The 24655-nt window shown below is 46.7% G+C and overlaps 1 protein-coding gene across 1 annotated transcript in view; it reads left to right on the top strand.

Annotated features, from left to right (window-relative positions):
* The window catches only part of USP43 (ubiquitin specific peptidase 43), a 76447-nt gene extending 52762 nt beyond the window's left edge, over positions 1-23685 (top strand). The window contains exons 13-15 of the mRNA XM_058283486.2: positions 5869-6027; positions 6917-7081; positions 21985-23685. Coding sequence (XP_058139469.1) covers positions 5869-6027; positions 6917-7081; positions 21985-23015 — 1355 coding nt within the window. The 3' untranslated portion in view covers positions 23016-23685. The remainder of the gene's footprint in view (positions 1-5868; positions 6028-6916; positions 7082-21984) is intronic.
* Positions 23686-24655: the final 970 nt, after the last annotated feature.

Here is a 24655-nt window from a genome sequence, read left to right as displayed (position 1 = left end):
TGATGGCTGCTGGGGCTCCAGCCAGTATATCTGTATCCCCACCATTAGGAAGAAGAAGGGATGAAAACAGGCACCTCTGCATTGAGGGCACACTCTAGAAGTTTAATAACTTATCTATTTCCACTTACATCTTGTTGGCTAGAAATTCATCACCTGGTTGCACCTAGCTACAGGGGAGGCTGGGATTTATTCTGGGCAGCCATGTGCCATCCTGAAAATTAGGGATTCTATAGCTGAGGAAGAAAGAAGAGATTTTGGAGGACAGCTAGTAGTTCCTGACACTGTTCTAGGGTTTCTGCAGTGGACAAGGTGGACAGGATCCCAATTCTTAGGAAGCTTATCTTTCTTTCTTTTTTTTTTCCAGTTGCTTTTATTTTTATTTTTGCTTTGTTTATGTTCTTTTGAGAAGAGACAGGAAATAAACTGGAGAATACAAAAATAAATAAGAATTTCAGGTTTCAATATGTAGGAAATAAACAGGGTAATGTAATAGAGTGATTGGTCTGTTGGGCACTAGTTTAGGCACTGTATTTAACAAGCACTTGCGAGTACATTTCATCTATCCCTCCATCCCCCCAATTTATATAAAAGGCAGAGTATATCTTATTTATTGCACCTGGCTTTTTTTCTTCACATCTTGGAAATCTTTTGTCGAACACTTACCTATCTATCCTTTTTAATATATGCATAATATTTACCTGAATGGATGTAACAATTTATTAAATAAATCCCCTGTAGATGGATATTTGGACTGATTCAGTATTTTGCAATGACAAGTATTCTGTCATAGCTCTTTTACAAATATCATTTTTTACATGTCCAAAGATACTGATGCAGGGTAAATTCTCAGAATTGGCATAGCTGGGTCTGCATTTTGACAAATACTAAGTTGCCCAGCACAAAGGATTATAGAATTTACACTCCTACCAGCAATATAAGAGTGTCTCTTTTCCTAGAGTCTTGCCAATAGAACGTATTTTTAAATTTTAGATTTTCATCAATCTAATAGGTGGAAAATGGTATCTCAGTGTAGCTTTTTTTTTTTAAGATTTATTTTTTATTTATTTTTCTCCCCTCCTTCCCCCCATTGTCTGCTCTCTGTGTCCACTTGCTTTCTTGTCAGTGGCACAGGGAATCTGTGTCTCCTTTTGTTGCATCATCTTGCTGTGTCAGCTCTCCGTGTGTATGGCGCCACTCCTGGGCAGGTTGCGCTTTTTTTGCTCCACGTGGCTCTTTTTGCAGGGCACATTCCTTGTGCATGGGGCTCCCCTACACGGGGGACACCCCTGCATGGCACGGCACATCAGCACTGTGCGTGGGCCAGCTCCACACGGGTCAGGAGGCCCTGGGTTTGAACCCTGGACCTCCCATATGGTAGACAGACGCTCTATCAGTTCAGCCAAATCTGCTTCCCTCAGTGTAGTTTTAATATTTCCCTTTTTATTAGTGCAAAGTCAAGCACCTTATCACATTAAGAGCCATTGTGCTTCATTTTCTGTGAACTGTCTATCCATATCCTTTGACTGTTTTTCCATATGGACCTTTGGTCTTTCCTTATTGATTTCTAGATCCTATAATTCTTCTAGTTACAAGATTAAACTGTTGTCTGTAATGTTAATGACCAATGCTTGTTCCTTACGTAATATTTGTCATTGGACTATGTATGACTGTGATAATTGTTACCATGAAGTAAGTTTGGGTTTTGCCTTTTTGGCAGTAATTTCTCTTGTGGTTTATGAATTCTGAGTGTTTCCCCTAGATTTTCTACAAATACTTCTGTTGGTTTAGGTTTTTACTTTTAGAAGTTTGATTTGGTGTTTCCTGATATTCATGAAAGAGATGGATTCAATTCTCTCAAGAGTTGGTACCAATTTTTCCCAAGACACCTAATTGAAATCTTATTTCTTGAGATTCCATCTCCTGTATCATATATTAAACACCTATAGGCTTGAGTCTGTTTCTGGACTTCTGTATTCTGTACTATTGGTCTGTCTACCTATTCATGGGTGACAATACCTTTGGATTAGGTTGAATCCCAGCTAATCCTAGTCTTCTCCTTACTCCCACTCCACACCCCCTGCCCACTGTGGTCAGGAGCCAAGAACCTTAGGTTTTGCCTTTTGCCAGTGGTGGGACCCTGGGCAAACCCAAGCCTGGGTTGAAAGAATATGTATTAATTGACAAAGGAAGGTGGGATGCATACAACCTTCCAAAAAAAGATGAAGACTTTGTGAAGATTTATCCTGTGTGGTCCAGAGCAAAAGACCATGGTAGATTTGAGTATAGTGGAGCAGATCTCAGACTTCAAACTATGAGATAGAAGAAATGGAACTTAGTGTTCTGTAACCCAAAAGGCTCATGTCTGGCAGCTCCTTCTACTACTTCCTTGACCATGTGGGTTCTGGGCAGGCATTCTGTAACATGGAGATGATATCTGCCTTGCAGGGCTTTTAATGATTAGAACTAATGAGTACGAGATGCTTCTCACACTGTAGGCCCTCAAAAATTAGTAGCTTTGTGCTGCCATATGTTTTTGCAAATTGCTTTCACACCATAGCCATTCTTTTTGCCATTAGTGTTTTCCCTCATATAACATATCATAAATCAACAAACTATTTTAAATAAAGTAAAGTAATGTGGTGAGGCACCTCCTTAAGTAAATAACTTGACTAGATAATTAAATATATGGACTTACTAGGTTACCTCATGATCTCATGCATATCCATTTATATGTGTACTTGAATGTGCGTATGTACACATACAGATGTGAAGACTAAACAGAAGTTTCACAAAAGAGTTGTTACGCTTGTTTCATTTGATGCACCCTGGTCTACTCTATTCTAGAGTAACAGACTATTTCATCTTTTAAAAATACTTTAAAGTATTTACAACCACTGAGTAACATCCACTCTCCTAATTTTTTTTAAAGATTTATTTTATTTATTTTTCCCCACTCCCTTATTGTTTATGGTCACTGTTCATTGTGTGCTTGTTTGTTGTGTGCTCAAAAACCAAACACAGGGCCTCCCATGTGGGAGGGAGGGGCCTAATCACCTGTGCCACCTCTGCTAGTCTATTATGTTTTTCCTACTTGTGTCTCTTTTTGCATCATCTCGTTGTGTCAGCTTGCCACACCAGCTCGTTGTCTTGCTCTTCTTCTTTAGGAGGTTCTATAAAATGAACCCAGGACCTCCCATGTGGTAGGTGGAATCTTAGTCGCTTGAGATCACATCTGCTTCCCCACTAATTTTTTTAAGTGCACTGATTTCCAATGTACTGAGGGGCTTATGACCTCCAGTTTGAAAAACACTGGACTGCATAGAAATCCAGGAGAGTCACTCATTCACTCACCAAACAGATATTTATGAAGTACCCATTCTATGCCAGACTCTGCTAGGAGCAAGGGATTCAGTTGTGAACCAGAGCCCTGCCCTCATGGGACACAATCTAAGTTGGGAGTCCAGCAATAAAAAGGTGCTTTTCACTTTAGCACTTTCAGGACCTGACATTTTGAACAGGTGATTGACTGCACCTGTGATAGAGAGGGGCCTTTCTGCAGATGCCGTAGTTAGGCTGAAGGATGAGGTAGAAGCAGCCAATTGCACTATGGGAGGAAGCACATAAAGGGCGGAGCTACCAGCCTGTGCAAAGGCCCTGTAATGGGTCGACTTCCCCCAAAAGATATGTTCAAGTCTTAACCCCCCAGTATTTGTGAATGGGGTCTTATTTGGAAGTAGGGCCTTTGCAGATAGATTCAAGTTACGATGGGGCCCTACTAGATTAGAGTGGAGCCTGAATCCAGTGATGGATGTGTTCATAAGACCAAGTGGAGGGAGATCGTGACACAGAGAGGGGAGAAGGCCACGATGACAGAGGCAGAGGCTGGAGAGATGCATCTACAGCCAAGGAACACCAAGTGTGCTGGCACCACTAGATGCAAGGAGGCAAGGAAAGGCTCTGCCTTAGAGCCTTCAGAGGAAGCATGGCGCTGCCGACACCTTGATCTTGGGCTCCTGGCCACACGGCCCTGAGGCAGAAAGAGTTTGGTGTGTTTAGGAAATGAAGAAAGCCCGTTGTGGCGGGAGTACAGCGATCGGGGCTACGCTGCCCAAGATGAGGCTGGGGACGTGGGCTGATCATGCAGAGCCCTGCAAGCCCTGGAAAGGAGTTTGCATTTTTCCCAAAGGGTGGTTGGAAGTCACTTAAAGGCTTTTTAATTTGAGGCGTTTACACCTTAAAATAGTCACCCTGTTGCTCTGCGGAGAATGGCTAGAAGGGAACAAGAATGGAAGATGGAATTCCAGTAGGAGGATGGTTCTGGGGCTCGAGTGAGAGCCAGTCCTGGCTCAGACTAGGGTGGGGACAGTCAAGGTATCCAAGACGTATTTTGGGCGTAGAATCAGTAGGACTGGTTTTGGGATTGGGTGTGGAGGGTGGAAGGGAAAGGAAGATGAAGGATGAATTCATGGGTGTCTGACATGGATGAGTGCAGGAGTCAGCAAACGATGGCCCATGGGCCAAATCCAGTCCATACACAGTCTGTGTGTATATAGCCAGTGAGTTCAAAATGACTTACTGCAGAGTGGGTGTAGTGTAGTTCAGTGGCTGAGTGCCTGCTTTGCTCATCCAACGTCCCAGGTTCAATATCTGGTACCCCCATAAATGCATACATACATACATACATAACTTTTTTAAAAAAAGATTTATTTATTTATTTATTTCCCCCCTTGTGGCTTGTTCCTTTTCTTTTGCTGTCACTTCTCTGTGCCCATTCACTGGGTGTTTTTTCTGTATCTGCCTGTCTCCCTTTTCTTGTATCATCTTGCTGCACCAGCTCGCCACGGTGCACAGGCGGTCAGCTCTCCGCTGCGCATGGGCCAGCTTTGCCTTCACAAGGAGGCCCTGAGATGCGAACCCAGAGCCTCCCATATGGTAGACGGGAACCCAACTGATTGAGCTACAGCCGCTTCCCCATACATAAAAATTTTAAAGGTGGTTAAAAAAAGAAAAGAAAGAAGAAGATGGGGTTGAAACTGTATGTGGACTGCAAAGTCTGAGCCAGGGGTTCTTCACCTTTTTTGTTCTGTGGACCCCTTTGCCAGACCCCTTACTAAGTCCACACCGTACTGTGTATTATTTAATAAATAGATCACACCCGCACCAACACGTCCCCACAGGGATAATGGTTTCTTAAATTTCCACTGAGGTTCATATACCCCTGGTTCAGAACCCCTGGTCTACACTATGTCCTATCTGGTCAGCGACAGCCTGGGACCTCTAGCTGTGACGTCTGGTTCTGCCCCTGCTCCCTGTGATGAGAAGGGCCATGAGAAGACCACCTTGCAGTTGTGCTTGGAGGCAGTGAGGGTCATACATGTGAACTTCTCTTAAATGTTTGCCTTCACTTCTTAGGTAGGAAGGAAATATATCTTAACCCTGTCTGTGATTTTCATTTTTCACTTTGCTGCATCCTCAGAGATGTGCATTTCGAAGTTTCTCAGGAGAAATGGGGTGAGCCCTGGCAATAACTCGGGGCTCCCTTTTATGGGAGAATTTGCGTGAGCAAGGGCGACATCCTGCAGATACAGCCTAAAATAGCACCGTGCTTTTATCAGTGTATCAATAAGGATCTGGGAGAACAACTTATTGGTCATATCTGATTCCACAAAATTCTTTTGTAGCTGGAAACTTACTGCTTTTTCTCTCTGCATTATAAGCATGTCCATTTTCCAGCCCTGTCCATAAAAAACTGGTCCACTAAATCCCCTATATTTTCAAGGTAATTTTTATGTAATCTAAAACTTCTTTAAAAATAAAGGGGGAAAAAATGGACCCAGTAATTGAGCCCTGGGGCCTGGACCGTTGCAGCCTACTGCCGGAACTCTCTGGATGGACAGTGGTACAGTTACGACGACAGCACGGTGGAACCCCTTCGAGAAGATGAGGTTAACACCCGAGGGGCTTACATCCTGTTTTATCAGAAGCGGAACAGCATCCCCCCCTGGTCAGCCAGCAGCTCCATGAGAGGTAGGCTCTGCTGCCCGTTACAGGAGAGGCGGAACTGGGAAGCCCCGTTAGGGACTGGCGAGGGGCTCGGTCAAGCGTCAGTGCCCCGGGGAGGTGGGGAAGGCCTGAAAGAGGAAGCTCTGGCTATTACTGTAGAGACCCATTCTTTCATGTGTAAGGATGTGGGATGGGCATATTGAAATGCAAGAGATAGGGAAAAATAATTTTCCCTATCTGGGGCAAGTGACACTGCCAGCGCAGAATTCCCAGTCTCGTTCGCATGGAGCCTGATGTAATTAAACGTGTGCCATATAAACCTTTGGCTAGTCTCGTTAAAAGGGGGGGGGGCTGTTTTCTAGGAACGTATTTGCTTAAGCACGCTTCCGTGATGCTTTTATTAGACAGCCTCAACTTTGCTTGGAAGTCTGGAGAAAAGACATGTCAAAGGTGCCCTTTTTACGTGACTTGTTTCCCTCTGCGAACAAGCCGTTCTTATTTTTGTGGCAGAAGAGCCTTTTTTCTTAATTACTCGGGTTTTCTCCCCAGCGGCTCAAGGGCCAAGCAGCTCTAAATCAAACGCAGTGCGAAGTCTGGCTTCCTTTTACAGAAAATGGATGTTAAAAGAGGAGTAAAAAGAAGATGGCGTTGGTGACTAGTAATTTCATGAAAAGCGTTTTGGTACTCATTGGCCCACTTCCTTTCTGGGCCTTTCCCTAAGTGTTTACTGGTCACATGGGTTTCATCAGTGGCAGGCCTTCGCGTGTGGTCACTTACCTCTTGTGTATGTGCTTCTGCTCTGGGTCTGGTTATTCCAGGGCTCCGGGGTGGTCGTCTGGCCCCTCGGAAACTCCTCCAGGACCCCACCGGGAGGGAGTTGGGGCCCATCCTTCCCTCTCTGTTTCCTGTGCAGGGTCCACGAGCTCCTCCTTATCCGATCATTGGCTCATGAGATTGGGCAGCGGTAACGCCAGCACGCGCGGGAGCGTGTTGTCGTGGAGTTCTGCCCCCTGCCCCTCCCTGCCCAAGATGCCTGACTCGCCCGTCTTCACAAACGGCCTCTCCGCTCAGGAAAAGGGTAGGTCGTACCAGGGCGGTTGAAATTGCTGATTTTATTTCTATTGTCTCTAAGACCGTCATCTCTCCTAGTGATGAGATGCTTGGCATTTTATAGCCTTGAGTGCAAAAGAGTCAGGGATGCCACGAGGTTTATTCAGCTCTTGTTTTAGTTTGCTAAAAGCAACATTCCAGAAATAGGACGGCTTTTACAATGCAGATTTATTGGCTCACAAGCTTACAGGTCTGAGACTGAAAAAAATGTCCAGATCAAGGCATCGTCTGCCAACGCTCTCCCTCGAAGACTGGCTACCAGCGATCCTGGACGCCTCTGTCCCATGGGAAGGCACATGGCGGCATCCGCTGGCCTCTGCCTTCTCCTTCGGGCCCCGCTGCTTTCAGCTTCTGCCTGCTTTGTCTGTGGCTTTCTTGCTCAGCTTCTGTGGGTTCCTCTCTGAGCTCCTGTGCCCTTTTCTCTGCTTCTGTGGCTTTTCTTTCTTTCTTTCTGCATATTTGCCCTATTTATAAAGGACTCCAAGATGGAGCGGGTGTAGCTCAGCGGTTGAGCACCTGCCTTGCACACACAAAGTGCCGGTTTCAATCCCTGGTACCTCCTTAAAATAAAAAAAAAGATTCCTGTAAGAGGATTAAGACCCACCCTGGGTCGTGTCTTACTGCAGTAATTTAATAAAGTTCCCACCTACAATAGGTTCATGCCCATAGGAATGGATTAGCTCTAAGGATATGATTTAGATCTGGGGACCACCCAGTTTCGAACTGTCACAACCCTCAATTAAGTTCTTCTGTGATCTGACCCTTGCTTCCCTCCCTGCCCTGTCAGCTCCCCTCTAGCTGCTGCTGGTTCTTTCTCTGCCTTCCTGGAGCCAACACCCCAGTGGGGATGACTAACCAGAACAAGCGACCTTAGGTAGTAATGGGCTCACAGCGATGAGGAGGCTTGAGGTACATACCTAGGAGAAGATATTGAGAGTGGAGAGAAGGGCTGCGGGGGGCCCTGTCAGATCGGGTGGGTAGGGAAGACCTTTCTGAGGAGGTGGCACTTGAGAGGAGACCTGAAAAGAGCGAGAGAGGCCGTCCTGTAGGAATCTGGGGCATGCCTTCCAGGCAGAGGAACTATTGAGGGTGAAGGTTCTGAGGTGGAAACGAGCCTGAGGAGCAGAAGACAACCAGAGCTGTGGCTGGAGCAGAGAGGAGCAGGAGGAGCACGTTAGGAGGTAGATAGAGACCGGAACATGGCGGAACTTCTTGATCGCAGACCAAAGTTTGGATTTTATTCGAAGTGCAATGGATAGCTGTAGCAGTTTGACATGGTTATGGATTAAAAAAATAGATACTGGATTATGTTTGTAATCTGGTCTGTACCTGGGTGTGATTATGATTAGGGCATTGATTGGGCCACGTCATTAGGGCATTGAGCCCCCACCCCTTGGTGAGTGGGGACTCACAGATAAAAGCCACGGCAAAGGACAGAGTTGAGGGTTTCTGATGCTGGAGTTTTGATGTTGGAGTGTGATGCTAAAGCCATAAGCTGGAGCCCCGGGAAGTAAGCACACACAGGAAAGAGAAGCCAGCCCCAGGAAGAGAGGAACCCTGAGCCCAGGAAGAGGCAAGCCCTGGGAAGAGAGGAACCCTGAACCCAGAGAGAAGCAAGACCCTGGAAGGGAGGAACCCAGGAAGCCTGAACCCTCGCAGCCGTCGGCAGCAAACTTGCTCCAGCACATGAAAATAGACTTTGGTTAGGGAAGTAACTTATGCTTTATGGCCTGGTATCTGTAAGCTCCTACCCCAAATAAATACCCTTTATAAAAACCAGCCAATTTCTGGTATTTTGCATCAGCACCCCTTTGGCTGACTAATGCAATAGCCATTAGAGGATTTTGAGCAGCCAAGTGGTGGGATCTGATTTATTTTTCTACAAAAAAAATCTGCTCTGGTTGCTCTGTGGAGATACACTCCTGGGAGGCAGGAGGACAGGTTAGGAGGTCATGAGAGTGGTGGCTTGGACTAGTGTTAGGTAAGAAATGGTCATATACTGGGTATGTTTGTTTGTTTTTGTTTTGTTTTGTTTTTTGAGGTACCAGGGCTGGGAATTGAACCCAGAACCTCCTATGTGGGAAGCTGGCTCGCAACCACTGAGCCACATCAGCTCCCCTAAGTTGGGTTTTTCATTTGTTTCCTTGTTGTCTGGTTGTTGTTTTTTTTTTTGTTAGAGGCACTGGGAACCAAACCTGGGGCCTCCCATGTGGGAGGCAGGCGCTCAACCGCTCGAGCCACATCCGCTCCCCCTGGATATGCTTTGAAAGTAGAGCTGGCAGGATTTGCTGATGGTGTTTGTGAAGGAGAGTACTCTAGGATGACTTGTTTATGATTTCCATAACCAGGCAAATATCAGTGCCGCTTATGGGATAGATAGAAAAGAGTTGGGTAGGAGCCAGGGTCCTTTTTGGAGGAAATTTAAGGAATTCTTGACATGGCGATTTTTGAGATTCCTGTGAGACATCCAAGCCTCAACACGTGGATGGAATTTAAGGCCCTGGGGCAGGTTGAGATCCGTGAGGCTGGCTGTGCTCTTCTGGAGAAATTAGTGAAGTCAGAAAAGAGTAAAAACCCAAGACCAGACCCTGGAGCTCTGGAACACTTAGAGATTGAGCAAAGGCCAAGAGCTCAACAAAGAAACTGAGAAGGAGCAGCCAGGGAGCTAGGAAGGGAACCAGGCAGTGTGTGGCTCAGAGATGCAAAGGAGAATGTTCCAGAAGGAAGCCATCACCTGCGTGAAGCGCTGCTGAGAGACCGAGATCAGGTGGAAAGAGCTAGAACTGCTGGAAGGTCTCCAGGAACTTGCCAAGAGCATCTTTAGTGGCCGAGGGAATGGGCGGAAATAGATGGAAACGAGACTGGGGTTGAGGAAATGGTGGGGGTGGGGCGGTGCACTCCACCCGGAAATGGAGCTGCAGAGGAATGCAGGCTGGCAGCAGTGTTTGTTTTCTTTGCTAACAGGAAACAATAGAGCACCTTAGCATGCAGGCGGTCCAAGGGAGAAACTGATGACAGTCCTTAAGTAAGAACTGTGTGTGTGCATTTGTGTCTTTAGCCTTTGTGCTCCTTCAGTCTGAAAGTCACCACACATTCTAATTACTCTTTTAGCTCCTGGTTTCCCATTAGCTCCTGATTGAGTTTTTAAAATAAAGGTTTTAACTGAAGTGTAGTGTATCAACGGTGAATTGTACTGATTACAAGTGTACATCTGAGAAATTATCACCAAGTAAACGTACTTATGTAACTACCACCCAGATTAAGAAATAGAAAGTTCCAGAACACCCCACCTCCTTTGCCTTCCTCCCAGTCATTACTGTTTCCCTCCTTCCCGCAAGTAAGCATTGTTTTAAATTCTAACACGCCACTGGTGAGTTTTGCCTGTTTGGGAGTTTTACATAAATGCAGTAATGCCGTATGCATTCTTTTCCCCCCCCCCACGATCTCTCTATTATTATTTTTAAAATGTTACATTCAAAAAATATAAGCGGTTCCCATATACCCCCTCACCCCACTCCTCCCACATCAACAACCCCACCACCACCGCGGCACACTCACCGCACTCGGCGAACACACCCCGGAGCGCCGCCGCACCACGTGGGTAACAGTCCACGTCACATTGACACTGTCCCCCAGTCCACCCAGGGCATTATGGCAGGAGACCTAATGTCCAGCCTCTGTCCCTGCAACCTCATTCAGGACAACTCCAAGTCCTGAAAACACCCCCACATCCCATCTCTTCTTTATCCTTTGGCTTCTTTTACCAAAACGACACAAGGCTTGTATGTGTCGTATGTAGCGTTGGTTCTTGTTATTCCATTTGTCACAAAATAACTCAGAGACATAGTTCCCTACACAGAAAGGTACACGTATATGAAGAAAGAGAGAGACTGTGTATTGACCGTTGTCAATAAAGAAGCCAAATCAGAGATTTGGGAAAGAAAGAGTGAAGACAGAAGGGAGGTGGGGGCCATTTTATTCCTTCCTTGTGTTCACTGAAAGGCTGGAATCTATGGCAGAAGCCAGAACGGGTGGTCTGGCCTGGAGAAGTCTGGCTTGGTCATCAGCAGAAGCACCTTAGTTATTTTAGATATATGTGTTGTTGTTATTATTATTATTATTTTGAATTAGCGAAGTTGTAGGTTTACAGAAATATCATGCAGAAAATAAATTTCCCATACAACTCGCCCTTCCCTCCATTTTTAACAACTTGCATTAGTGTAGGGTATCTTTGTTGCAACTGATGAAAGATCATTATAATTGTACTCTTAGCAATAGTCCCTGGTTTACATTAGGGTTCCCTATTCATACTTTACAGTTCTATGGGTTTTTAAAAAAATTTTTGTTCTAGTAACATATATACAATCTAAAATTTCCCCTTTTAAGCACATTCAAATATATAATTCAGTGCTGTTAATGATGTTGTGCTACCATCATAACCACCAGTTACCAAAACTTTTCCATCATCCAATAGAAACTCTGTACAACTGAAACGGAAACTCCCCATTCCCTGCCCCCTTGCCAGCCCCTGGTAAACTATAGTTTAGTTTCTGGCTCTGTGAATTTGTTTTTTCTAATTTACTTCATATCAGTGCAATCACACAATTCATGCTTTTGTGTCTGGCTTATTTCACTCAACTTGTCTTCACAGTTCATCCGTGTGAATGGATAAACAAATGTGGCTAGCCATTCAGTGGAATATTATTCAGCTGTAAAAAGGAATGAAGTTCTGATACATGGTGACAACATGGTTGAGTGGTATATGTGTTCTTGAGTTATTGATGGATTCTCCAAAAATCTTTGCAAGTTTTGCTATGTAGCATCCAGGATGGACTGTCTGTGCAGCATCTGTGAGTGTACTTCCATGGCACCCCTCCCAACCTTGGCAGAATGCACCATTTGAAACCTCATCAATACTTCCCACATTGTAAGAATATTTCCATTTTGTTAATTTATTCTCCTGGGGTTCAATAATGGTGGCTTTTTCTGGTTTGGAGCTATTACAGGTAACAGTTTTGTGAGCCTTCTTGTTCCTGTCTTGGTTGCACAAGTGTCTGCATGTCAGTTGGGCATATACCTAGGAAAGGAATTGCTGGGGCATAGGCTGCATGTTTAGTCATCAGCTGCTTACTTTGTTACTTTCTGTCTCCATTGTATCAAAGCACCCAACAGGGTGTGTGGTGTTTGCCTGACTCTTGCAACCTATTTGTAAGTGAAAAAATATAATGATAGAATCTGACAACCCCAAGTAGTTTTATTTTATTTTATTTTCTCTCCCCTTCCCCCTCCCTCAGTTGTCTGTTCTCTGTGTCCATTCGCTGTGTGTTCTTTTGTGTCTGCTTGTATTCTTGTCAGTGGCACTGGGAATATGTGTCTCTTGTTTGTTGCATCATGCTGCATCAGCTCTCCGTGGATGCGGCGCCACTCCTGGGCAGGCTGCACTTTTTTCACATGGGGCGTCTCTCTTTAGGGGGCGCACTCCTTGTGTGTGGGGCTCCCTTATGTGGGGACACCCCTGCATGGCATGGCATTCCTTGTGCACATCAGCACTGTGCATGGGCCAGTTCACCACACAGGTCAGGAGGCCCTGGGTTTGAACCCTGGACTTCCCATGTGGTAGGTGGACACTCTATGAGTTGAGCCAAATCCTCTTCCCTTTTGTTTTTTAAATAGATTTTATTTTATTACTATTTTTAAAGATTTATTTTATTTTATTTATCCCTACCCCCACCCCTCACTGCCTGCACTTGCTGTCTGCTCTGTGTCCATTTGCTGCGCATTCTTCTATGTCTACTTGTCTTCTCATCTTCTCTTTTGGAGTCACTGGGCTCCAATCTTGGGACCTCTGTGGTGGGAGAGAGGCATTCAGTTACTTGAGCCACCACAGTTCCCTGGTTTTGTGTCTCTCATTGTCTTTCATGTGTGTCTCTTTTTGTTGTATCATCTTGTTGCATTAGCTCGTGGTGCAGGCCAGCTCCCTGCAGCACAGGCCTGCTTGCCTTTATCAGGAGGCCCTGGGAACTGAACCTGGGACCCCCCATAGGGTAGCTGGGAGCCCAATCACCTGAGGCACATCTGCTTCCTGAGTTTAGGGTTTTTATGGATACAAGTGAGAGGGTGGAGTGGTTATAATAATAAGTATACACACACACACGCCCACAAAAGTAAGTATACATAAGAGTGAGCCTAGTTTTAAAATAACTGTAACAAGGGTAAGGTTAGTCTAGCCAGTTTCAGTAATTTCAGGTATTAATTTTTGGCTCTTCTTAATATACTAGAAAAGTAAGAAAAGGCATCTTTATAGTGATTCAGTAATCATAATCATTTGTTAATTCTTATCTCTCAATTACAGTTTCAGGCTTCATCTTTGCTTTGAAACAACCTGAGTATTTTTGTTTTATCAACTAAGCAACTGAAACTATTTCAAGGTTAGGTATGGAGCTGCCTCAATCAAGACCTTTGTGTTTGCAGAAACTAAAGTGTGGGGCAGGATTTAAATTGCTGTGACTCAGAAGTTCTACTCCACCTTCCCATATTGTTGATTATTTTCTCTTTCCCAATATTTACTAGAAAACACATTTTCTTACTCTTATGGCTATAAGAAATCAACTACTGGGAAGCAGATGGCTCAAGCGATTGGGCTCCTGTCTACCATGTGGTGGGTCCCCGGTTTGGTTCCCAGGGCCTCCTGGTGAAGGGGAACTGGCACGCGTGATGAGCTGACACAACAAGATGACATAACAAAAAAGAGACACAACAAACCAGGGAGCTAAGGTGGCTCAAGCGTTTGAGTGCCTCTCTCCCACATCGGAAGTTCCCGATGCATCCTAAAGAGAAGATGAGAAGAGCAGACAAGTAGACACAGAAGAACGCACAGCAAATGGACACATCAGACAACAATGTTGCAAGCAGCAAGGGGGGTGGGGCAGAGTAAATAAATAAAATAAATCTTTAGGAAAAAAAATAGAAAACCCATACAGAAGGCTCTAACATACCTCCATCTTAAAAAAAAATCTAGGAATAAACTTTAAAAAAAAAGAAGCCAACGACTTCCCACGAGACCCTCTTTTTCACTAGTCTCCTTTCCTTCCCCCCAGTAGATGAGCCCCATACAGTCTTCCCTGCCATCACTCCCTGCCATTCCCTCCAAAATGAGAGCTTTGAATGCTTTCAAGAGCTACCTCTGGTCTGTTTTAGCGTCTCCCCTCCTCCCCAGCTCTTAGATTTCACTGAAATGGATTAGTACTCTGTTCCAGATTGTTACTAGAATTCCTCTTGCAGTGCCTTTTCTGTCCAGAACATTTTCACTTAGCCTTAGATTTCACATTCTGAGGCCGTCGGTCCTCCTCCTTGGAGAGTGGACAGCATATGAATTGCAGGGTCCATTGCACCCCACTCTTTCTTCTTCTCTAAGTCTTTACAGAGCCACATATATTGGGCTTCCATTTCTTTTCTCTTGGGCATCTGCAGTTGTTTTCCCACCATCTGCCAGGTCTCAGGGTTGCAGATGGAGGCTATTCTTTTTCACATGGGAGTTGCTTGTTCTTTCTACCTGGAAGATTTTAAGATGCTCTTTTGACCTTGAAACTCAGGCAGTCTACTAGTAAATGCCCAGATATATATATTTGTTCATCAACCCTGTTTGGAACTTGGGAGGCCTTTCTTTAGGGAAATTTTATTTTTGTTAAAATGTTTTATTTCTCACTCCCCCCACCCCCCACCCCCCACTCATTGTCTGCTCTCTGTGTCCACTCACTGTGCATTCTTCTGTGTCTGCTTATCTTCTCTTTAGGCAGCACCGGAACCAATCCTGGGACCTTCCCCAGTAGGAGAGAGGTGCTCAATCTCTTGTGCCACATTAGCTCCCTGGTCTGCTGTGCCTCTTACTGTCTTCCTCTGTGTCTCTTTTTGTTGTGTCATCTTGCTGTGCCAGCTCTCCTCTTGGGCCAGCACTCTGCTAGGGCCTTCACCAGAAGGCCCCAGGAATTGAACCCTAGACCTCCCATATGGTACATGGGAGCCTAATCACTTGAGCCACCTCCACTCCCCTTGTTTAATTATTGACTCTCCTACTTCCCAAATTGTGATTCTTTGCCTGTTGGGTCTCCTGAACCTGCTCTTAACATTTCCTCCCCTTTTCCTTCTCCCCTGTGGTTTCTCTGCCACTGCCATTTTGCTCTATCCTATGTGGTATTTCTTTTTCTTCATCTTTCAGGCTACTAATCTGAGTCTCTCTGGTGACCCTGCACCCCTTCGATTCATTTACTGAATTTAAAAAACCCTAAAGTCCCATTTTTCAGTCCCTTTGTTGTTCTATACTTGGCTGTCCATACAGGTTTTTATTTTAAGCTGTCTGTTTTCTCCAGTGGCTCTATTTAATTCAGGACTTATTTGATTTAAGGTTCTTTTTCGAATCATTTATTTTTACTTTTTATAGCAGTTGTAGGTTTACAGAAAAATCATGCAGAAAGTCAAGTTCCCATATAGCACCCCCTACCCACCCCCATGGCTGTCCCTGTTATTAACATTTGCATTAGTGTGATACCTTTACTAGTATTGGTGAATCAATATTTTAATAATTATATTTTAAACTGTAGTCCCTAGTTTATCTTAGGGTTCGCACTTGGTGTTATGCAATTCTATGTTTGTATTTTTTAAAAATTTTGTTGTGCTAACATATACAACCTAGAAGTTGCCATTTTAACCGCTCTCCAGTCCTGTTTGTTCTGGTCCTCCCCGGCCGCCGGACCCTGTTGGGTGTCATTTTCGGTTTCTGCCCACTGGGGCTCCACTGCACACTCCCTGGAGCAGCAGCAGCAGTGGCCTCGGCTCCGGGGACAGCTGGTCGACCAGCCAGCGTTGCCCCGCAGGCTGCAGCTTGGGGAGGGGGGCGGCCGAGCTGACGTGGGAAGCTCCTCCTTACCTTCCAGGGGATTGTGCCTGCCCAGGGTGCACTCTGACCACCTCACTCCCCACAGCAACCTGGTCCCTGAGCTGTGAGGAAAGGAGAAAAGACACAAGGGACACAAAACGCTGGGAACAGAGACTGAGCAATTAAGCCTCCTGTAGTGGGTTTTGACGCCGAAAGCCAGAGACGACGCAGTTGGCCCCAGTGCCCTCGCGGGCGGCCCTCCCGCCCTCTGCTCCAGCCGTGGTGGTCTCGTCACTGCTTCGCTGACCTCCAGCCTCGACTCTGCCCCAGGGCCGCTGCCCCTGCTGCTTTCCCCAGATCGCCGCCCAGGTCCTCACCTCCGCTCGGGCAGGTCTCCTCAAAACCACCCGGTCAGAGAGGTCTTCTGAGCACCCCGTGTTAGTCAAACCCCTACTCTGTCACCTTCCCCCCCTCGGCCTGCCTTATTTGTCTCCATTGCCCTTATCCCTACTGTTTTAGTTTGCAAAAGGCTGCCTGTGTGAAAATACCAGAAATGGATTGGCTTTTATAGTGCGACTGGATTAGGGTAAAATCGTGCAGAACCGAGGCCGTGGAAATGTCCAGATCAAGGCACTGTCAGAGATGCTGTCCTACCAGAAGGCGGTGCTGGCAGGTCCTGGGCTCCTGCCCCATGGCAAGGCAAAGTGGCGGCCGGACTCTTCTCTCTCAGCCTCTCCGCCAAGCACCCTTCCTCCCCAGGTTCAGCTCTGGGCAGGCACATGGCTCGTCTCTCTTCAGCTCCAGCTGCTCCACCGAGTCCAGCCTCCAGCCTCTCGGGCTTTCTCAGTCGTTCTGTGACTATAGACATCCTGGAATCCTCTCTCACAGGGCGGGGAAAAAATAGCAGCAGCTCTCTTTCTCTCTGTTTTTTGCTTTCAGTTCTCCGCTTACATAAGATTCCAGCGAGAGGGTTGAGACCCAACCTGGGTCGTGCCTCACTGACATAGTCTGAGCAAAGCCCTGAAGTGATCTAATCAAAGCAACGAAATCCAGTTATTGCTTAACAGAATCCAGTGCAATCAAAGGGTCCCACACTCACGGGAATGGATCAGTTCCAAGGACATGATCTTTTCTGGGATTCACGAAACCCCAAATTGTCACACCTACATCACATGATGTTATGTTTTTGTTTTCATCCAACCCCATAAGGACAGGCACATTCGTATTTTTTTCACGGCTGCTGTCCCCAGCACTGAAAACCGTCCTTGGCACATGCAGGTGCTCGTCAAATTGTTTGTTGATGGAGTAAGTGAGCGAATGAGCAAGGCACAGCGGAGAACCTTGATGAGATTTAAAGCACTTTACGACAAAAGTCGTCTCCTGTTGCAGGTGGGCTAAGGATGGTGTGAAGAGGCTCCCCCCCTCCCATCACTCCCTGCCCACAACACAACGTTGTGAGGTTAGGTGGATCCTGATTCAACTGGCCACGGATAAACGATCACATCGAAGTCGAGGTGGCCACATGAGTGGAAACAGAGGTGGCATTTCTCAGAGCAGGGCCTGCCAGCTCCAAAGCTGCTGTATAGGTGGGGGCCTTGCCCGCAGCTGCCGAGGCACCATCTGTGCAAGGCAGGGGACCCTTACAGGACCCGAGAAGCTTGTTGTGTCTGCTCCAGGCCTCACATAACTGTGAGGAACGGCTTAGTTTCTATCTGCAGCCTTAACGTGGCTTGAGGGCCCAGGACCTTCCCAGGTCCCCAGCCAAACTCTGCAGGAGCAAGGCCGCCGGTTCCTCTTGAGGAGTGTGGGGGAGACTCGGAGTGGGGGGCCAGAGCCAGTGCGCGGGCTCTTCGGGATATACCTCGGTCCCTCCCCTGCCGGCTCCCCGGAAGAAGCATCAGGACTCGCACCCGCCCTGGAGAAGAGTGGGGACTTTATAAGCCCTGTATCGCAGAGGGTGCTTTCCATGTCCTTCTCAGTTTATCTGACGGTCTCTCTCAGATCCTGTTATCGTCCAGGGAATAAATGAAATAAAATAGCGCCCGCCAAGGTGCTTTTTCTCCACTGTCTTGGGAAAGAAGAGGAGCGAGCCCGCCGGGCCTGTGATGTCTGTGAAATGCAGCTGCACGGTTGGCGGCAGCCAGGCCTTGGATCCTTTCATTCCAGGGGAAAAAAAAGGAAGGACAGCTATGTAGGTCAGCTGCCAAGCCATCTCACCCCCTGCCGGGGCCACAGGCGACGTGCTCCCCTTCTGAAAGGCTAGAAGTCAAGCTTTGTCCGCCTAGTACAAAGCTTTCCTTTCTGGGGCTTGTGGAAGAGAAGGGACTTCACACACATCTCCCGCCCCAGAACATATTTTTCCTGAGGTGTGCGAATTTAACGGTGGAGCAACAAAGGTCAAAACGGAACCGAAATAACAAGCATTTGGGGTGGAATCGTGATTATGGGTGGTTAACCAAAAGGAGCCCTGGAAAAAAGGTGGGGGGCGGGGGCAGTTAAAATGCCAAAAATTACCCGTGAAAAACTTGAAAGGTAGCACATCGTTGTGAGTATAATTAAAGCTACTGAATTATAAAGTTGAATGTGGTTAAAAGGGGGAAATTTTAGGTTGTGTATATGTCATTAGAATAAAAAAATTAAAAACAACCAAAACACTGTAGGACTGTACAACACAAAAGGTGAACCCTATTGTCAAGTATGTGCTCTAGCTAATAGTACAATTATAATACTATTCTTTCCTCAATTGTAACAAAGATACCAGATTAATGCAAAGTGATACAAAGGGGGGGTGGGGGTATGGGAATTTACTTTTCTGCATGATTGTTATGTAAACTTATGACTAATGTAATAAAAAATTAGAAAATAAAACAAACGCTGAAAGGTAGCAGCCGCAAGGAACCTCTGATGTGCTGTCCTGCTGCTTCAGGAGTTCATGGGCATGCTCCGCCTCCCCCGCTACCCCTTCCCCCTCTGCCCCCTCTCCCCGCCCCACGTCCCTTCTGCCCAGGGGCGTGGCATGTGGGTGGGGCTTCCTGCTGGCGCTCACTGCACAAGCTTGAGTCTCATTCCTTTGCTTTCCCTGAGGTCTCTGCTGTGCACCTAAAAATCCCTACTACCCCCTTCCCGTCTTCTCTGTAGCAAATCTGAGTCGGCTGCCTGTTTAGTGGTCTTTTGTTTTGTTTTGTTTTGTTTTGTTTTTGGTAGCAGGGGTGTTTGCTCCTTTTTGGCGGAACCCTCATGTACCTACTGAGTGTGAACAGCCGGGTGTGATAGGCTGGTGTGGCTGACCTGGAGTCTCATTCTAAATGCAGGGACAGGTGACTGTCCCTGTACTGTGGGGATTGTGTCAATGGAAGGTTTCTTTCTCCATGATTGCAGACATCATGTAAACGGAGGCATTTTAATGGGACATTGATGATTATTTCTTAAATGCCATTTTTTTGGATGTTCACTTTTAAAAGGTTGTGATATAGGAAAGAATTAAGAAATAGGTCATACACCCTCCATGCCCCGCCCCCCGCCATGGCTTCCTTTTCTGTTTACTCATTGTTTTTGTTCATTGTTTTTTGCTCATTATCTGCTCATTGTCTATTTTTCTTCAGGAGGCACCTGAAACCAAACCTGGGACCTATTATGTAGGAGGTGGGCACTCAACTGCTTGAGTCACATTAGCTCCTCGTGTCTTTTTATTTATTTATTTTAGAGATTTATTTTAGGGAAGCAGGTATGGCTCAAGTGATTGGGGTCCTGTCTACCATATGGGAGGTCCAGGGTTCGATTCCCAGGGCCTCCTGGTGACGGCAAGCTGGCCTACATGGAGTACAATCCCATGCAATGAGCTGGCCCAAGTGGAGTGCTGCCTTGTGCAGGAGTGCTGGCCCATGCAGGAGTTCTGGCCTGTGCGTAGAGCTGGTACAGAAAGATGACGCAACAAAAAGGGACACGGAGGAGAGACAATAAGAGACACAGCAGACCAGGGAGCTGAGGTGGCACAAGAGATTGAGTGTCTCTCTCCCACTCTGGAAGGTCCCAGGATCGGTTCCTGGTGCTGCCTAAAGAGAAGACAAGCAGACACAGAAGAATGCATAGTGAATGGACACATAGAGCAGACAACGGGGGAATGAATGAATGAATTAAAAAAGATGTATTTTATTTATTTACCTCTCCCCACCTCCTCATTGTTTTGCTCTTGCTGTGTCTGTTCACTTTCTTTGTTTCTTTAGAAGTCACTGAGAACCGAACCTAGGACCTCTGATGTGGGAGGGAGGTGCCTAATCGCTTAAGCCACCTCCGGTTCCTGCTTTGTTGAGTCTCTCATTATGTTTGTCCTCTTGTGTCTCTTGTTGCATCATCTTGTCTTGTCAGCTCACCGTGCCTGCCCATCGCACTGGCTTGCCGTCTTGCTCGTCTTCTTTAGGAGGCCTGGGAGCTTCTTTCTGCTCCTTGCTTTGTTGTGTCTGATGTTTTTCTTCTCATGTCTCTAGTTGCATCAGCTTGTTTCAGCTTGCCGCACTGCTCATTGCACCAGCTCACTGTCTTCTTTAGGAGGCACTGGGAACCAAACCAGGGACCTCCCATGTGGTAGACAGGAGCCCAATTGCTTGAGCCACATCTGCTTCCCACATGCATTTTTATTTTAGTATTTATTTCTCTTGTTTGTATGCTTTCACTTGCCTACATAACAAACACACACACATACATGTCTATATAATTATTTTTAAAAGTGAGATTATTCAAATATTTCCTTCAACTCTGTTTCTCAACCCACAGTATACCCAACTAAAATATCTTTCCAAGCATATAATGCTTCAAAAACAAGCCAGGAAGGCACAGCAGTGGTTCTGATAAAATGAAAGACACAGTTTTGTTTTTTTGCCCAGGGTTGGACACCCAAACTCCTTGTGTTTAAAAGTCGCAATCTCCTACTTGGACCTGAGAAAGCAGGAGCTTTTGCTGGGCATTATGTTTCATGGAAATAATTTAAAGATGGATGAAAATAAGGTTTAATTTCAGAATAAGATACCTGACTATGTCATTTAACCACTCTGTATTCATCTGTGTGTCTTTGCAAACACTAGAGGAACGCATGAGTCAGTATTTGGAATCAGATGCGTTAAAAGTGCCTGAAAAGAACTTTGTAGTCTACAACTGGAAGTGGGAGGAGTGCATCCAGTACCCATATGGAATCTAAGCCCTCACTTGACATAGATGTGCAATGGACACAACCAATCCAATGTCCACAGAGAAAATGTGGAATGGGTGTGGGAATGGTAGCCATGGTGGCTGCTGGGTGTGGGGAACGGGAGGAAGAGATGAGATGTGGAGGCGTTTTCCGGACGTGGATTTGTCCTGGATAGTGCTTCACGGACAATTACGGGACATTATAGATCCCCCCAGAGCCCACTGGATGGAACGTGAGAGAGTCTGGGCTATGATGTGGACCATTGACTATGGGGTGCAGTGATGCTCAGAGATGAACTTACCAGGTGCAATGGATGTGTCATGATGATGGGAGAGAGTGTTGCTGTGGGGGGAGTGGGGGGTGGGGGCGGTGGGGTTGAATGGGACCTCATATTTTTCATAATGTAATTTTAAAAAATAAATAAATAATTAAAAAAAAAAAAGAACTTTGTAGGAGTAATGTTTCTACAACTTGTTTAAGCTACATTTTATTTTGAAGGTGAAATAAAGTTATTAAAAAGAAAAAAAAAAAGATGCTTTGGAGCCTGGGTTTTCCTGGGGTGTGAACTGCCTGGCAGGGTACCTCCTTGGGCACCTGCCTGCCCTGGGGCTTCAAGTTTATGGAACTGGATTTCCATGGACGGTGTGGGAAACAGTGGCACTCCCTGAGGTGTCCTCATTTTCTGCCAGATCCACAGTGCCCAGCCCAGTGCTTGGGATGTCAGAGGTACTCCCTCAGTACCTGCCTGATGGGTGGCATGGCAGTTGCCCTTCGTGGCCGGCCGGCTGGGCATTGACGCTCTGCGTGTCTCTTGCAGGCGGGTCGGGGTCCAGGCCCTTGCTCCGGGACGCACGAGGCCGCAGCATCAGCATGAAGTCTTCCACCCCGCCCCGAGCCCAGCAGGCCGCCTTCAAGACCATGCCCCTCCGCTGGTCCTTGGCACCCAGAGGGAGACCCCCCGGCGCGTCCGTCGAGCTGGTGGAGTACTTGGAGTCCCGACGGAGGCCTCGCTCCACCCGCCAGTGCATCGTGCCGCTGCTGACGGGCGCCGCTGCCGGGCAGGAGCAGTCGGCAGCGCCTCCGCCCGCCTCTGCCCTCCCTGCCCAAGGCCAAGAGTGCGGGAGACCGGCCAGGGGCCGTTCCACACCCGGGGCCAGCCCTGGAAACTCGGATGGTCTGAACACAGCCAGGAAGCTGAAGGAAAATGCAAGTCAGGAGATCAGGCTGCCCAGAAAGTTCGACCTGCCCCTCTCTGTGACGCCCTCGGAGGGGAACGAGAAGCCCGCCCGGCCAGAGGGCCAGAAGGCCACCAACTGTCCGCCAAGCGGCCACCTGCAAAGCAGTAGCAGGGCGTCCTCTCCGGACGCTGCTGGAAAATCTGGAAACAGTAAGGATGATTGCCGAACTGCCTTAGCCAAGGCCAGGGCTAACGCAGAGGACAGGGACCTGGAGACAGACAGGCTCCGTCAGGGGACGCTCACCCTTCTGAGGTCTGTGTTTTGGAGGAAGGAGAACAAAAGGCAGAATGAAGGAGCAGGGGTGCCCCTGCCGGTGTGCCCGGGCTCCCTGGTGAGTGCCAGGCTCCGCACAGCTGGGGAGGCCCAGGCTGGAGGCCCGTCTCCCCCCCGGGCCAGGTGCCCGGGCAGCCCCCTGGGCAGGGACGTCCTGTCGGCGCCCAGCTCTCTCCGCCTCCCTCGCAAAGCCAGCAGGCCCGCGGCAGGCGGTGCCCTGGGCGCTTCGCAAAGGACCGCGCCCGGGGAGCAGACTTCCTACAGCACCTTGCAAAGGGTGAAATACCACACTCTTTCCTTAGGTCGGAAGAAAACCTTACCAGAATCCAGCTTTTGACGGCTCATTCCAGGAGAGCGCCAAAATGGCATTCTTGGGACCTTGCACTCAGCAGCCACAGTTGTCTGGGTGTACCTGTAGGCAGCTCTGGGTTGAGAATGGGCTCTTGGGAAGTCTGTTGGCTCCTGAAAATGATAATTCCCCCTCTCCACGTCTGTAGACTTCCAGCACCTAATGTCTGTCTTCTTGTACCGTTGAGTGCTTTTATACATTGGGCCACTAGAGGGGGCTGTTGGGTCAGCATTGCAAAAACTGATAGTTTTGTAAAAATATTTCTGAAGAGTGATTTGGATGTGGGTGAGCCTTAGAGCATAACTCCGTGATTGAGCCAAGTTAATAAGACTCTTCTTTATCATGTCAAATATTGACATTGGCTGCTGCTGCTTCCCGCCCCTCCCCCCCCCCCCCTTTAATGCTTCTCTGGGATAAAGCATTAAAAAGGCCAGAAATTAAGTGATAGTAAGGGTAAGGCAAGATTCTAGGGAAGAGAGAGATGGAAGAGAAATGGATGTGATTGTAGGAGATATTTAATATATAACAATAAAATTGTGTTAAAGTTTTTCAAGTATTTTAAAGAGAACTATTTTGGTATTTGGAAGATTTTTTTTTAAAAAAACCTGAGTATAAGATCTATGTACAATTTTAATAAAAGACCATCAGTGAAACATGACCTTGACTTTGTTCTGTTCCTGCTGTGTAGACATGGCTCATTGCTGTTGCTATTAGAAAGTAGTTATTTGAATTCTCCTTGAAATTTAAAAATGCTCTTCATTAAAACTGTAGATGCCTTATGGGTTTGCCCATATGGTCTCCATTTGGAGGGCTTCGTGAGGGCCTGAGAGTCCAAGTTAGGACCAGCAGTTCATTTTCCTTTTTCCTAAAACTTTATACCTGGGTGAATCTGTACTTAACAGTCGATTTTCTAAAATACTTTCAATATCAATGGGAATCTTTTAAGACATAGGGGTCCAAGCATTAATTCTTCCCTCATACATCAGCATGACTCGTTGGCCTGTCTCTGCTACTTTTTGGTTCTTAAGAAGGAAAGATTGAGTCTTCTTTTCTCCCATTAAGAAAGTGTGCTTACCTTTGTTCTGAGTAAATCGCTAGAAGAGAGAAAGAACTGAGATAATGAGAGAAAGCAAAGAGGCCCTGCCACCTACAACCCCAGAGGGCAATAGGTATACCAGTAGACCCATGTGCTTGCATTCAAAAAAAAGCCAGTGTTCTCTCCAGGTCTTAAACTGATGTCCATTTAGGCAATGTGGAGGACCTGGTTGTCCATGTCCTTTTGGGTTTTAGGAATCTAGAAGTCTTCCTGCTTTACCCAGTATTCTCTTCTGCTGACCCTCAGAGCAATTAGCCATAGTTCACTTCCTTTGTCCTCTGAGAGACTGATGTGTCTTAAACATGCACCCCCAGGTCTCTTGCCAAAAAGGACTCAGTCTTTCTAATACTTTTGGAAACTTAGGATATCATGAGAGGGTCCCATTTGTTAACTTTGTTCTCCATAATGTACCACAAAAATGGAGCATTTATCCTAGGCTACAAATTTGGAGTTTCAGAAAGAGGCTTGGCCCCTGGTGGATGCATCTGTCATACCAGGTCTACAAGGATGCCCAAGGCCAACGTGTGTCCCC

This window comes from Dasypus novemcinctus, chromosome 21 (genome assembly GCF_030445035.2).
Source record: "Dasypus novemcinctus isolate mDasNov1 chromosome 21, mDasNov1.1.hap2, whole genome shotgun sequence".
Lineage (NCBI taxonomy): Eukaryota > Metazoa > Chordata > Mammalia > Cingulata > Dasypodidae > Dasypus > Dasypus novemcinctus.
Note: the sequence above shows the minus strand (reverse complement) of the source record. Positions and strands in the feature narration are given on the sequence as shown.